This window comes from Chelonia mydas, chromosome 9 (assembly GCF_015237465.2).
Source record: "Chelonia mydas isolate rCheMyd1 chromosome 9, rCheMyd1.pri.v2, whole genome shotgun sequence".
Lineage (NCBI taxonomy): Eukaryota > Metazoa > Chordata > Testudines > Cheloniidae > Chelonia > Chelonia mydas.
In genome coordinates this window covers 21,856,625-21,872,111 of record NC_057855.1, presented here as the reverse complement: position 1 = coordinate 21,872,111, position 15,487 = coordinate 21,856,625, and the positions used below count along the sequence as shown (strand labels likewise).

Genomic DNA, 15,487 nt, shown 5'->3' with positions numbered 1-15,487 from the left:
ACTACCAAGATCCAGTGGCCACTCACATAGCTCCTAAAGAGATCTATCCTGACATGCTCACAACTGCTGTCTCACTCCATAATGTCATTTGTTGTTATAACACTGAGCAAGAGTTAGGGTTGCCTAGAGCTCTTGTATAGGCATCTCTTCACTATTTAAATCTATGTAAAATAAAATAAACAAACATCCTGGATCAGGGTTAGCTATATTTCTCAAGCGTTTGCATATACAAAATCCCTAGAGGTTGCTAGACAGAACCATCTTTTACAAGTCAATGTCTGGGAATGAATGCAGAAATACAAATTTTGACCTGTGAAATTGTCTTTTGTGTTCCCAAACACTGATTCCTGATGTACCATCCAGAGGACAGAGGGGTAATATAGCTTTCTGTTGTAACAAGTTTTCCCAATTACATATTCAACATTAAAGAGTTCAGACTATAAGATGTTTAGGTGCTTAATTATTAATTTAGGAGCCTAACTTCAGGCACCCAGTTTTGAAAATGATGGCCTGAACTCTAATTGGAAAAACTTGTAACAACAGAAAGTCTGTATTATTCCACTGTTGACTGGTTATGTTATGAGTCAGTGTCTGGGAACACAGAAGACATATTAGCAAGTCAAAATTCAAATTTCTGTATTCACTCCTAGATATTTAGGTGCCTAATTGTGGATTCAGGCCAGGATTTTCAAAAACAGGAGCCAAAATTTGAGCTCTATAAACCACAGTTAGGGGCATGCTTCATTGCTAACAGTGCTGATCACCCAGCAGCTCCCACTGATGTCAACGGGAAATGCTGAGTGCTCAGAACTTTTTTGGGCCCTTATCTGATTTTCAAATATGGATTTAGGATTTTTTGTTGTTGTTGTTGTTATTGTTTTTTCAAGTCTTAGCATTAGCAACTCAACTTTAGGCATCCAGATTTGAAAATTTCAGTCTCAATGTTTTATTATTTTCCATGCATTAATTCCCTAAATCCTCACTAGGAGATAGTAAAAACAGCCTCTTAAAAGATATGTTACAATTTTTTTCCTAGCTTTGGAAAATTTGAACCAGCGACTGTAATATGGTGGAGCAGTGCAACAAAGGACACTAACACTCTTCATGATTGTGGTCAGCTGTAAGTTGCCAGTTTCCTCTTGATTGGAAATCCAAGAAGACAGATCCATTCATCATAGGGCCATAGAAAAATTAGTACCTGTACTGTAGCAATAGTCAGCGATGGTACAGCTCTATCAGTGGCAATCCACTAGTGTAGACATGATACTCAGCCCTGTCTACACTATTGATTTATTGGTAATTACTGTATTATTATTTCTGATGTAAACAAGACCTATGACTCAATCCTGTATTCATGCCCCCACCCCACATAAAAGCAAGATGCTGTGATCCTTCAGTGAGCCAAGAGGCTGATGTAGTTCTGGGTCATGTGATTGTATACTCACATACCACTTGCTCATTCTGGCCTTTTTATAACGCAAAGGTATTCAATCCTATCATTTATACTCTGCAAAAATGGTCCATTCACAATTATTTGTCTTTACTGAGTTACAATTGTGAGTCTTACATAAACAATCCTGAAGGTCAATTTTGCTGAACTTGTAACCCATACCTCCATAGTTCTTCTTTTAGTTAACGTTATTTCAAAGTTCTTCCACTCCCACCGTTGCTCCACGACATGGGCAAAAATCACATGTCCATTTCCACAAGCTCCTGCTATTTGAGTACCATCAATGGACCAAGCAATATTAAATATACTGCCAGTATTTGGTTTCTCTAAAGCATATGACCACTAATAAAAACAAAATAAACAAAAAAGAAAAGGAATCTTAATACTTTCTTTGAGCTTTTTATGAACAAATATTGCTCTAAACAAATGAATGCACTTATTTAAATTGTACTAATAAACTAATCAATGGAATGAGTTTCTTATTTTTGCAGGTATCATACAGAGGTCTGTTTCTTAGTAAGATGATTTGAAGACAGGAAGTATAGAAATAAAAGAACCAAATACCACAACATTTGAAGCATATTAAGCAGAAAGTTATGCAGCCTAAATATATTTTAAATGTATTCAGGCATTCATAGAGCTAAGCAATCAGTAAATAAAATTTAAACTGCAACTTCATTTACTTAAAAGCAACAGTACTGGTTATGTGGAACCAATGGACCAGATTCTCCAATAAGATGCAGCTGCTTTACACTGAATTGCTAGCAGTTTCTGAACCTAGAGCCAGCATGGCCCTAGCAGAATCAAACAGTGCAAGGGGAATCCTCTGGTGGTACACCGCCAGCCCCAAACTCCCACTGCCACTTCTCTTCTTGCTTACATAGGCAAGGAACAGCAAACCGCAGCCACTGGGAACTGTGGGTGGCCGTGCAAATGTAAACAACCCGTCTAGCAGCCTGCAGGTTGCCCACCACTGGTGTAAGGTGTATTGTTGGATTGAAAGAGGCATGGCCAGGATGTCTCTACACTATGCTGATCCCAAACTGTGCTTTTAGCCCTGATGGCCATTAACAGCCAGTAAACTGGAGCAGCCCTGAGGCTGCTGTAATTTACACCAGGGATTGCCCTGAACACAACAGCCAAGGATTGGGAAAGTGCTTTATGACACCACCTTTCCTTTCTTTGTCCTGAACTGCACTGTGTGAAAATTGACTCTACACCAAGAACTGACCCAAGATATTAAAAGGAAAACAGATTTTGTTTTCAGCATCAAGAACTGATCAGTGACTGAATCATGAATATAGAATCCAAGATCTATAACATTTAACTTAAAAAGAAAAGGAGTACTTGTGGCACCTTAGAGACTAACCAATGTATTTGACCATAAGCTTTCCTGAGCTACAGCTCACTTCATCGGATGCATCTGTACTCCTTTTCTTTTTGCAAATACAGACTAACACGGCTGCTATTCTGAAACATTTAACTTGTGGAACTCACTACTACAAGATATAATTGAGGCTAAAAGCTTAGTAGGATTCCAAAAAGGAATAATAAGAACATCCACTGTTAAATGATATAGGATTAAAACCATTTAAGAAGTAATATAATGACCCATATTTTTGGGCAATATTTTTTAAAGTGTGGGTATGACCCCTGGAAGATAGAGGATGTGAAGTATTGCAAAGGGCATGGAAAAATCTCTCTATTTTCCGCTAAAATCTCAGTTTTAAGTAAGTCTCAAATTGCTATGGTTGTGTAGTAAACCTTTAAAACATGACCCAGGTGCAACTAATGCAGTAATGTCTGCCTAAATTTACACACAGCCTGAAACAATAGCTCTGAGGTGTCAACTGCCCTGTTCATTTCAATGAATATTAGGTCAGATGCCAAGGATGATACTTACTAAATATCAACTCTGTGAAATACCTTACTGCTGAAAGCATGCAGTGAAGGAAAGGAAGTATCATTATGAAGATCTACCCAATCTACTGAGTGAGTAGTCAGTCATTTTAGGTAGGCCTTTAATAACAAATGGCCAGGATGAAGGAGAATACAACTGGTTTCATTTTCCTTAATAGGGGCATCAACTTTCAAAAAGTTTGGGAAATGATGCTTTAGGGCACACCAGCCTCTTACTGACAGCGGTTAGGAATTGTTTTTCCCTAAGGACAGGTTATTTAATAAATTGTCTTATCATATTTCTTACACAGCTAGTAGTGACCACTGTCAGAATGTAATTCTGGAGTAGATGTACCACTGATTTGATCAGTTAGGGCAATTCCTATGTTCTCATACAAATACGAGGTTTCCCAATAAGTCTTATACACAATTTAATTTTTTTAAATGTAGTTCTTATTAAATTTTAAAAAGTTAAAAATACAGAAATAGCTGACATTTGTATAACACTTTTCATCCAAAGATCCCAAAGTGCTCAAACTTTTAAAACTGATTTCAAAAACTGATTCAAAGATCATGTCACTCTTCACTAAAATAAACAAGTGGGTTGACAGACCCTTTCAAAGGCAAAACATCCAGTTGCACAGTTCCTTCTACCATTATAATGGCATAATGCAGCACTGGTTCATTACTAAGTCACTAACTTCTCAGGACACCTCAGAGGTTTCCCAATCCCAGAAGCGGCCATGCCTGACTTGGCTTATTTTAAGCAATCTAATGAGATCAGAACCTGATGTGGCATGGCCACATGCCAAACATCATACTTCAAGATTATTTCAGTTTCCATGAGAAAAAAAACAATGAAATAATTTTCCTAAGGCACTAGAAATTCAAAGAGTAAGTAAAATGTCACATTTTTGCTTGCAAACCTTGTTAATAGAAGCTTCCTCAGATGGGAATGCCCATCTGACTGACTTGCAGAAGAATATGTTTCTATTGAAAGAGACTGCAAAATTTCCAAAGATTTTATGGGCCTAACATATTTTCTTTCATCTCATCCTACTGCTTTATGTTGTCTATATTTATTTAAAGTTTATCAATCAGGTTTTATAAAATGGACCCAGCAAACATTGGAACAGCAGTCAGCTCTTAATGTTCTTTGATAACTTAAGTGATTTGCTTGCTTACAATGCATAAAAATTGTATTTAAGAACAAATAATTATTGTATTGCCCTCTCGACGTAGCTGGTTCAAATGTTATGCAAATATCCTGGGCGATCAGAGGAGGAGAAATCTTCCTTCATAGGCTATGGAGCAGCTTCAAAGAGCTACTGCATACTAATGGCTAAAGAAGCCCTTGTACCACCCTATGATAGAACATAAGCTGGAAGATCTATGTAGTTACAATCTTCTGGCTCACCATTTCATTCCCCGACTTGCTTCCTGCACATTGCTGTATTCCCCAAATCTTGTCTATCTTGTCCAGTGGGAATGCAGCATTTCCAGTGTAATGGGGATGCAGGGACAGGATTTAACCCTTTACCATAGTCAAATTAAATATGTAGAAGATGTAGAGAGGGTTTTTTCCCCTTAAAGCACACTTCTATCATTTCCCCTATTCTTCCCCTCACCATAATTTTGACAATATTTTGACAATATTTGCATTAGCTCTAATTTTTCTTATTAGCTTCTCCCTGGCACAGACACCCAAGTCTTGTCCACCTTTTAAGGAGTATTTATTTGGTGACCAAATCATTTAAAAGAATGAATTCACTTGTTTTCTAAAATTTGGGGACAAGTCCATAGCGTTCAAGACAGTTCCTAAAAATGGCCACTCAATTAGGTTAGAGATTCTCTATATCAAGAAATAACAGCTTCTCTACACTAAAAGAAAACAAGGCATGTTCACATTTCTTTGACCAGGCCAAGTTTGTGCAATTGAAAGTATGTCATCAATTATCAGAAGATTGCCTTCCAGTAACAGAGTGCACCTGATCTTTAGGTATTATTAATCCCTTGACTTCTTCTTTTTAACAAAATTTTAACAAATTCATAATAGAAACTATTGGAAATATCTACTGTCATCTATGGCTTTGCTTCCAGCTCTTAGTTTTATCACATTTCACAGTACATCACACTTTGCACCAGTTCTGGCTTCCTATTCTTCATATCCACCTCCTGGAGCTGTATCTCACATCTGCTGCTGCTCTAGAAAACAGCCAAAGTAGCCATCACCTAGGAAGGGGGAGTGGGAGTGAAAAGTGCTTGTGAGTGGCATGCACTGTGCATGTGTGTGGTGATGTCACCATGCATGGCCACATCTACTCTGAAGCTGTTGAGCTCCCTGCTGATGATACATTGAGGATTCAGCCCAAAGTTCTCCTGGCTGCCACTGCCACATTCCACAGCTCTTGAGAGGTCAAAAAGGAAACAAAAATGGGGTAAACAAATAGAAGAGACAAAGGCACAGGAGGCATGGCAGGAGAAACAAATGGAGGGGAAACAAGGGGGAAGCAAACAGGTGTTCCACATGTTAGCCTTTTATCACGTTTTGATGGTTTGTCTCTCACACTGGCAGGTCTGCAGATTGAACGTCATGGATTGCTCTCCTTGTGTATTAGTATGATGGTAACTTACTGCATGTTTTCTGGGAGACTCTCCTTTTCTACAATTACAGCAAATATTCTACCTAATAAAAAGCCAGATTGTGAACTCATTGCTCCCACTGGTGAAAAGTTACTCATAGAAACAGTCCTACTGGAGTCAATGGGACTACTTGTGCAAGTAATTGCTCACTAATGAGAGTTAGGGGATCACAGTCTAGGAATAAGCTCTGCCCAAAAGTTTTAGAGGATATCTATGCAGCCAAATTGTTTACTGGGCTTTTCCCATCCTTTCAACTTTTTACAGCCCTTTCATTCTCCATTTGAGTTACCGGCTCTTCTAACCTAATTGCATCTTCCAGCAGAACTGGCAGTTGTCCTATTTTCCCTCCTCTACAGTTTTTACAATAGGCCACAAAGGGACATAGTCTGACACAATAATACTGTCAATACGAACTTTATACACCTTGTCCAAATGATTACAGTCTTCAATCATAAGATTAATTCTAGAGTATGAAAATTGACTATCCATATATAATGTTTAGTCATTTTTCATTGGGCGCATATATATAGTATTTATAAAACTAATTTCTTGCCTACTGAGACAAATATTTATCTACTCTCTATCAGTTAAATTCTGTATTACTTGAAATGAGAGGGGTTTTTTGTTTCTGACTAGAACAGCAACTCTTGTTTTTTTCTTTTTACAAAACAGAACAAACTAAAAATAGGATGGCTTTGAGATATAACCATCTCTTCTCTGGAAAGATGAGCTTCTTATACAGTTACATTACATTCTATTTTTAAGGTAATTCAGTACCCTTTTTTCCTTTACTATATTTTAAGCCCATTAACATTCCAAGAAGTAATTTTATAAGTACTAATAGTTTCCATTATATGGTAGATGCAGGTAAAGGTGTTCAAACCAAAATTTGTCTTTAAAAAAAATTTGTGGTGTTAACTCAGTTATGAGAGACCTTTATTAAATTGTTTGTCAACAAAGATAAACAGGGATAAGGGAATAATCTTTGTATATTTCTCAAACTCAGTAAGGAAAGGACTTCCCTTCCTTTCCTTTCCTTTCCTTTCCCTTCCCTTCTGGGATAAACTGATTAAATTTATATCTCAAGCCTAATTTTGTTCTTTCCCTTGGTCCCATCTCCTTTTTAAAAAAAAAAATTATCCTCCCAATTCAGAACTTTATTCCCTATTTCTCTCACCTGTCTTGAAACTTACTTTCTTTAACTGAATTTTTACATCTCTACCAGTCGTTTGGTACCTTTTAAAAGTCTAACAGAACGTGATGAGTCATTCCTAAATTCTTAATTCACCAATGGAATAGCTTCTGAAATATGCCTTTCCACTCTCAACATTAGTTGTGCACATTAGATTGTAGCAACATATTTCAAATTAACCTCATTTTAAGTTTTCAGGACACTGAGTTTCAGATAAAATGTAGCTTAAAAAACATTAGAAGAATTTCCGAGCCATGACTTGACAACTGTTTTCTCTTTCCTCCCATATCTCAGAAACACAGTTTTTGTACAAATCACCTCCAAATTTGGGAGTAGGAGGGTAGGGGTTGAAATGTCCGTTGGCCACACATCAAACAAGCAAAATAATCTTTTTTGTAGATTCTTGAAAGGGTTATAATGAGAAACAAGTCTCAATCTTGACTACAAAGAGACCACAGCCTCTCCATAATGATTTACTTGAATATAAAAAGGGATTTAAACAATTATTAGACATTTCTTAGTCAATATTTTAAATAAAATTTATTAAACTATATTTTAAAGCTCTCAGGAGAACTAAATCAGTCAGGAAAAAAAATTGCCTGAAGTTAAATGAAGAGATTGAATTCTAATGACTTTTGGATACAAGGTCCTCTTCCAAAGGAGAAATAGTTGAAAAATGCTTACCTAATGTTTTTAACACATTTAGCACTCTGATTTCTTTTGCAGTACACATAAAATCCCCAAAATGTCAAGTTCTTCATACACTTAAAGTCATCAGATGATTTATATAAAATTAAATCATAAACTACATTTAAATAAAGATAATGCTCATGCAGATTCAGAGTCAGAGATGAAATTCAATCTCTTTATTGTGCCTGTGATTTGTAGTATACTGTATGAAACCTCCTACTGTTCTTAAGCACAACAGGGTGAGCAAAGGATAGAATATAAGCACTAATTGAATTTCTGAACTCAAGGACTCAGTGGAGAGTGATAAAGCCTCACAGACATGCCATGGACTGCCCTGCTCTGCAGCTGTGCAAGGTAATTGTGATTCTTTGGGAAAAATCCATAGCCTTCTCTTCTGCATAGATGGAATGAATTCCTTATTAGGCATACTGTACCCAGTCCCTTCTACAGCACAGTCCTTAACTTCTGTCTGACTTCCATATATGGCAAATGAAGGCTCTTGAGACACAGGTCAAATTATTCTAATGAGCAGATTCAGAGAAAGTCCTAAGGCTGGGGTATATTCTATCACAGCTGACCAGATGTCATCAATTTGAGGGAAGGAAAATTTTAAAGAAGCATTGTCTCTAAGTTAGTTGTTGGGCTCCACCCAACTGATAGGTTTGTTTCTGAGCTCAGTCAGTCATTTGCCTTTACCTCTTAGTAACAATGAGGAGCTTGATGTAAATAGCTCTCCTTGGCCAATAGCAAGAATAGATTTGTCTATTAGGGAAGAAATGAGCACTAATGGGGCCCATAAAAGATTTGAAGAACTAAAAGAAAATATGGTTTGCATTTACCTTTTTGATGTACAGAAGATACAGTCTCCCCCCTGAGTAACATACAGAAGACATTATTTATTATTTTTATAGTCCTCAGACTAGAAGTCCCTTTGGGATTTGTAAAGGGGTTCGCTCGTTGCAGAAGCACCAATTATTTGCCCTAATTCTAGGCCAGGAGTGGCATACCAGCTATCTTTTGGTCTGGTGCCACTGCCGACAGGCACTCTGTTGCTCTGGTGGTCTATCTTTTCGTAACTGGGCCCTCTGGCCAGTTCATGATATTTATGTCCACCCTTTCTGGGGTGGCAGAGAGTCCAACCAAGCTATAGTCCAATGACCTTACAGTAGGTCTTCCATCTGTCTCCGGGCCCCATGGTCCTTACACCCCTTACTTCAGGGATGCCACCATACCTTCCTTGGTGGCTGGTAGGGCAACACAGGCTCTCCCTCTATCTGCGTTCCAGCCCAGGGATCCTGTAGCTCGCAGCCAGGGTCTACTCCCTCAGATTCCTTGCTGCCTCCCTGGACCATTTCCTACCTTTTCTATCCGCCAGAGAGTGACTGCAGACTCTCTCCCTGCAGCCCCTTTCTACTGTAAACTTTCTGACTTTATAATCACCACTCAGCCACTCCTCAGCAGGACCAATTACATCACCAATTAAGCCTGACTTTCTTGCTGTCTCTCTTGAAGGTGCTTCCAGGCATGTTACTTGGCCCCTCAGGCCCACATTAACCACTTCAGGGCCTGTGTGGGATATCCACCCCATCACAAGATTTTATAAAGTCATCTGAACGATGTAGTTATCTAAATGAAATGGGTAGATTCTACGATTAAGTCAAATATGCTGTGAAATATTTTCATATTGCAATATTAAGAACTTTCTAATGCAAACTTGAAAAATCCTAGTTTTAATTCTGTGTTCTAAATTATCTCAATATCAGCCCTATGCCATTCTTTTATTATGCAGGATGTTATAGCATTTCTGTATTCTCTTAAGATGTGTAGTATATCCCTCATCATGTACATTCTACCATAATAAATATAAAATCACTTAACCATGTTAAAATGAAAGATAGAAATGAAGGATTTTAACTAAAAAATTAGCATATAATTCCTAAATGCAATAAATGAATGAAAATATGAGCATATGGAAGCAAATGGACATACTGCCCATAGCTGCAGCATTGCAATGCTATAATACCATACTTCAGCATTACTGCTTTGTTGGTGCTTTGATTATGTCATGTTTAATCCATTTCAGTGGAGTAACTCAAGAAAAAAAACAGCAGCAGTTAATATTACCTATCATAAGCATCCTTTTTCTGTTAACTCAATATAGTCAAAAAGATTAAGTATAGGACACAAACTGAAGAATTCTCTTTGAAGTCTAGATACTACAACCATTATATTGTTTATAACAACGATAGCTCTAAGACCCAAGTAGGTAGGTAGGATCTAGTTAGCTGTGACTTCCAGACACAATGTACTTAATTAAGTACTATTATCCCAGGCACAAGTCCTTCAGTGAATATAGAAAAAAAAAGGATTTCCTTTTGTTTCAAACAATTACAGTACTTGACATCTAAAAAAAATAACAGTATGATTTAATCAACTTTACATAGGATGGCTATATCACTTCTGGCTAATCTTTTTCAAGGTTATGTTTAGTACAAAAACATGGAATTCTGTAATGGGAATGCTGACCGTAACTAACCTGGCATTACTAAGCAGCAATATAACATTGAAACCTGTGTAGTATATGTCTCAATTCTTTCATAATACCTTTCTTTTGGACATGAGGGAAAACATGAGATCTTCTCTTGGATCATCATTAATGCTACTCCATAGGTAAGACAGCAGAATGGATAAACAGCAAAGAAGTGTACACTCGTGCCACTTAATCTCCCACTTTACACAAACTAAGACAAGCATGTCACGTCCATGTCAGGTTCTGATCTGTTCTGGACCCTGGCAAGTTTAACAACCTTCAAGTCCTTAGGGTTGCAGAGCATTTTTCTGTTTAAAAAGGATTTCATACGTAAGAAAAATGCTAGAGTGAATAATATCAAAGTTCTGTATTTTCATGATTTTCAAAGAACTTTTCAAACTTTTTTTCATGGTTTCATGATTTTCAAAGAACTTAAGGCTCCCTTGTCACTAAACTGTCCATAGCTTTGTAATGTTAATAGTACAATCTTCACTCTATGGTACAGACCAACAAGGTGATAACTTGTTATTACCATTTTCCACAGAAATAAAGGCTGCTACCACTGGAGCTACTAAGGTGATCAATAGCTATTCCACTGTTCAGCAAATGGGAAGGACTATTTAAAAGGCCAGGGAAAGCAGAATTTCCAAAATTTCAACAGAGAATGAACTCAAAAAATGGAAATTTTTTTACCCAATAATTTACTTTCTGCTAGCAGCATCTCCCACCATTCTGATCTGTGTGGGCATTCCCCTTCCTGTCTGCAGTTTCCAGAGGTGATTGAAAGCTGCAGCACAGCCTGTGCTGGCCATGCCCTCTTCTCTGGCCTCCATCAGATGATTCATTCCAAAGCTGTGTAGAAAACTTATAAAAAATAATTAGTAATGATAGTTGCTTCTTGGCACTGGAATTATATACAGTAGGTCACTGCCCATATGGTAACTATGCAAATACAATGTTGACCCTTGGCTGAAAAGCCATCCAAGGTGGCTAGAATTGTTGGAGATGCGGCTATCAGAAAAAAAATCATCAGATAAGAAATTTTCCATTCATTAGCCCAGTATCTCCCACAATTCTGATATATATGGGAAGTAGCAAGAAATGAGTTGGGGTACGGAGGGATAAGAGACTGAACAGAAAGAAACAGAAAAGACACCCCTCCCACACACGGCAAGGTTTTCACTGGTCCACTACCTGCAGCACCTTCCTGCCAAAGAAGGCCTCTCCAGAAGACAGAGTTCACTCTATAATGTCTGATAAAGGTCTTAGCCGATGACCATGACTCTGCAGATCTCTGTGGTGGAAGCTCATGCTCTTTCAGCTCATGAGTTTCCCATGGATCTTCTGGAATGCACCTTGATCCCTTCTGGAATAGAAATCCCAAACACCTTGTATGCCACAACAATGCACAGTCTGATTCATCTGGCAAGGTATAGGTTAGATATTCTGAGGCCTTGACACCTCTGGTAAAAGGAAATGAACAGGGAGCCCAATCTCCTTGTGGATTCTGAACATTTTATGTAAATCTTTAGTGCTCTTTTTTGATATCCAAAGTGCACCACAATTTCTCAGTCAGGTGCTGTGGCTTTGGCCAGAATGAAGGAAGGGTAATTTCCTGCAAGACATGGAAAGGAGAATTCACCTTAGGCAAGAACATTTCTGGAGTTCTTACCACCACCGTGTCATCATGGAACACACACAGTAAGTTTCTTGCATGGATAAAGCTGCTGGTTCTGAAACTCATCTAGCAGACATGATGGCGACCAGAAAGAAGGTTTTGATGGAGAGGTAAAATGCTGACATAGATATCAGAGGTTCGAAGGGATGGGTAGTTAGGGCTTTCAACACCAGTGGTAGGTCCCACTTAGGGAAGATTGGTCTGACCACTGGTCTGGCCACTCTGACTTCTCTGAAGAATCTGGACACATGAGAGTTCTCAGCCAAGGAGCCCAAGGCTCCTACAAATAGTATGCTATTAAGGCCCGATACATGGTATGCTATAGTGCTGGGCTGAAGTCTCTTAACCACATCTTCTTGATGGAAGTCCAGAATAACTGGAATCCTGGGATCCTTTGGGATTTGCTTTGCGGTCTTGGCACCGAAAACTGAATTTGGCCCAGATGAAGGAATTGGCTTTTAGTATGGAAATTCTCCTGGAAGAAGAGCAGAGTCCTAATAATTTTGGGTGATAGGCTGAGGGCAGCTAACGCTGCCCTTTCAACAGCCAGGCGGTGAGTTGAAGATGCTCTGCATCTGGATGGAGGAATGAGCGTTGGTGAAGCATGTCTGGTCTTGCTGGTAACAGCAATAGGGTTGCAGTTTTAATTCTATCAGACTGGAAAACCAAGGTTTCCTTGGTCAGCACAGCACTAGCACTATCACCTTTGCTCCTTCTCACCTTATCTTTTGGATCACTTTCTGTAGGAGAGGGAAGGAAGGAAATGCGTATAGCAGGCCTTGTGGCTATCTGTGTGACAGAACATTTGTCTCCATACACTTGGGTTTCCCTGGTGCAGTATTTTGATCGCTTTGTTTTCTTGCCATTGGCAAACAGGATGACTGGACGGAGATCAAACTTCTGCAAGATCAAGTTGAAGATCTCTTGGTTTAGGCAACATTCGGAGTTGTTGACTTTGAATCAGCTGAGCCAGTCTGCCTTTTGGTTCACCTCTTTTTTTATTTGGATCACTTTTAGGGAAGGAAGAGTTTTTTCGGCCCAATTCCATTATCTCTGTCACTTCTGCATGTACAGCTGTGCTCTTTGTTCCTTCTAGGTTATATATGCAATCATGGTCATGTCTGACTGGACCAGGTCATGGTTTCCCTCTAGGTAGCTCTGGAAGCTCAGCAGAACTAGCTTAACAGCTCAGGTCCAAGTGATGGAGGCCCAGGAAAACGAATCACAGCATCAGAGTATTCTGTGCTGTTCTGGATCCAGATGTGCTTCCCATCCCTTTAAGCTGGAGTCGGTGGTGAGAACTTGAGGGTCTGAAGGGCCTATGCAGAGACTCCTGCTGATATTTTCTGGGACTGTCCGCTATCTCAGGGAGTCGAAGACCTGGTTCAGGACTAGTGCCTGACTTTGCATTCACTCTGGGGCCTGGTCACATAATGATGTGTGACTTCACCCACTGGTGGAATGCTATGCATGAGACCAGGAGACCCAGTAGCTAAAGACACTGACCTACAGTTTGTCTCATGCATGTGATCAGCAAGAGTATCCGATCCTGGATCTTCTGAAATCTGTCTACCGATGGGTAGATCTTCGCCATCAAAGGGTCTATTTCTATGCCCAGGTGAATAATCCTTGTTGAGGGAATCCAGGAACTTTTCTTGGTGTTTATTATGAATTCATTGCTTGCAGGAGATCCAGATTCTGGACTGTGGAACTGCATGCTGCTGCCTGGGATGGGTGCCCAGGACTATAAGCCACCTTATACCCCCCCGCCTCCAGCAAGAGGAAGATTTGCTTGTGCTTTATGGGGTGTCAGCTCCCTGACATCACCAGTCCATTAGCTCCCAAACAATTTAGTCAGGGCTCTGCAAGCCCTTACTTTGCCGTGCAGGTTAATAATATGTGCACCCTAATCCCCTGCAGTGTCCAGGCCTTTACTACTTCACACTCACAGAAATTACCAGGTAAGCTGTACCCAAAGGAACAGTGCACACACCAGCTTGCTTGATTCAACTGAAGATCAGGTCCATTGTAACATCACAGCACTGAGATATATTTATAGTAAAAATAAACATAAGCTTGTTATCAAAGGCTAAGATTTAAGAGATAGTGAGTAAGAATAACACAGAAACAGAAATGGTTATATATAAAACAAAAAATATACTATGCTTCCTAGAGTCTAACCTTAACTTTAACAGGCTAAGCCTTTGTCTAAAGTAGTTTATCTCCCCTAAAGCAATCTCTCAGTGTCTCCAACCAACATGGCTGGGATGCCTCTTTAATGAATGCAAAAAGCACTGTCCTTTTTGCTTCCTCAATGAAGGATAAAGAGGTGTTCTTCGACCTTCTGCTTATATCCTCAAAGTTGAATGTTTTGTCCCCATGTTCAGGATAACTCCCCATGGTTTATTCCCTGGTGTTCTGGCTCCACGTTGCCTTCATAGTCTCATGTTGACATCAAACGCAAATGGACCTCTATTGCGTTGGATTACAATGCTTATTTTACATATGAACTCAGGCAGATGTGGAATATACATCCTTTGTCTGGTCAAAACCAGCTTGTCAGCCCTGCTTTGATTCAGACTTTAAAACATATTTTTCAGTATGTACGCACAACTCCTTAATCATCATCCATACATACATCCTGCAATGATTATGAGGATTAGTATGACATAAGCTTTTATTAGAGGCCTCACTTGACCCTCTTTGAATAAATACTATGAAGCAATGCATTGGGAGTAGTGAATTTGTCATGCCTGTCAGGAGTTACAGTTACAGAACAGTGATCTCTTTGCTAGCTGGCACTTAGAAGTTCTTAGGGTCAGACCTTGCCCTAGGCCCTCTAGGAATTCCCCGGATGGGAGGGTGCGGGGGTGTCTCATTGCCAGAGTTCTGTGCCTCAAGTTGGGAAGAAAGGGGCTAGTTATAAGCTCTCCTTCTTTCCCTAGAGAACTTGGGAACCATTCAGGACTTGGGGACGATCCAGGAGCTCGGGGAGGATCTTATGTTTGTGGTCCTGTATTGCCCCTGGACTTATCCCCTGGGCCAGCTGAACGAAGTCCTCTTCATCCTTAGAGCCTCTGCCTTTTCTGCTCTGTCTCTCCTTGCTTGGCTTTTTTGTGGTGGAGTCTTGGTTTATTCAGGTGGTAAGAAACTCACCATGTCTGTCTGACTCAAAGCTCCATTCCCTTCCAGTGCTAGGGTCCCTGTCTGAGAATAGGCAGGGGACAATTCACCCTTTGTAGAGCCCATTAAAGCTGCCTCGCAGTTGGAGCACCCTTTCAACTTAGCCCAGTGCTCAGGCAGCTGCTCTGCCATACCTGACAGAGCGCAGAGGAACCCAGCAGGGAGATGCTGCAGTGAGGACTCTGGTGGTTGCAATCACCGGGAGGCTGAATACCCAGTCCA

The 15,487-nt window shown here is 39.6% G+C and overlaps 1 protein-coding gene across 9 annotated transcripts in view; it reads right to left on the bottom strand.

Moving 5' to 3' along the window:
* The window catches only part of IFT80 (intraflagellar transport 80), a 147,964-nt gene that overhangs the window by 43,580 nt on the left and 88,897 nt on the right, over window positions 1–15,487 (bottom strand). For 8 of the 9 annotated variants that reach the window (XM_007063085.4, XM_037909456.2, XM_037909460.2 and 5 more), the window contains one exon: window positions 1,613–1,792. The exons of the other annotated variant lie outside the window; for it this stretch is intronic. In XM_007063085.4, coding sequence (XP_007063147.1) covers window positions 1,613–1,792 — 180 coding nt within the window. The remainder of the gene's footprint in view (window positions 1–1,612; window positions 1,793–15,487) is intronic. 9 annotated transcript variants of the gene reach the window in all.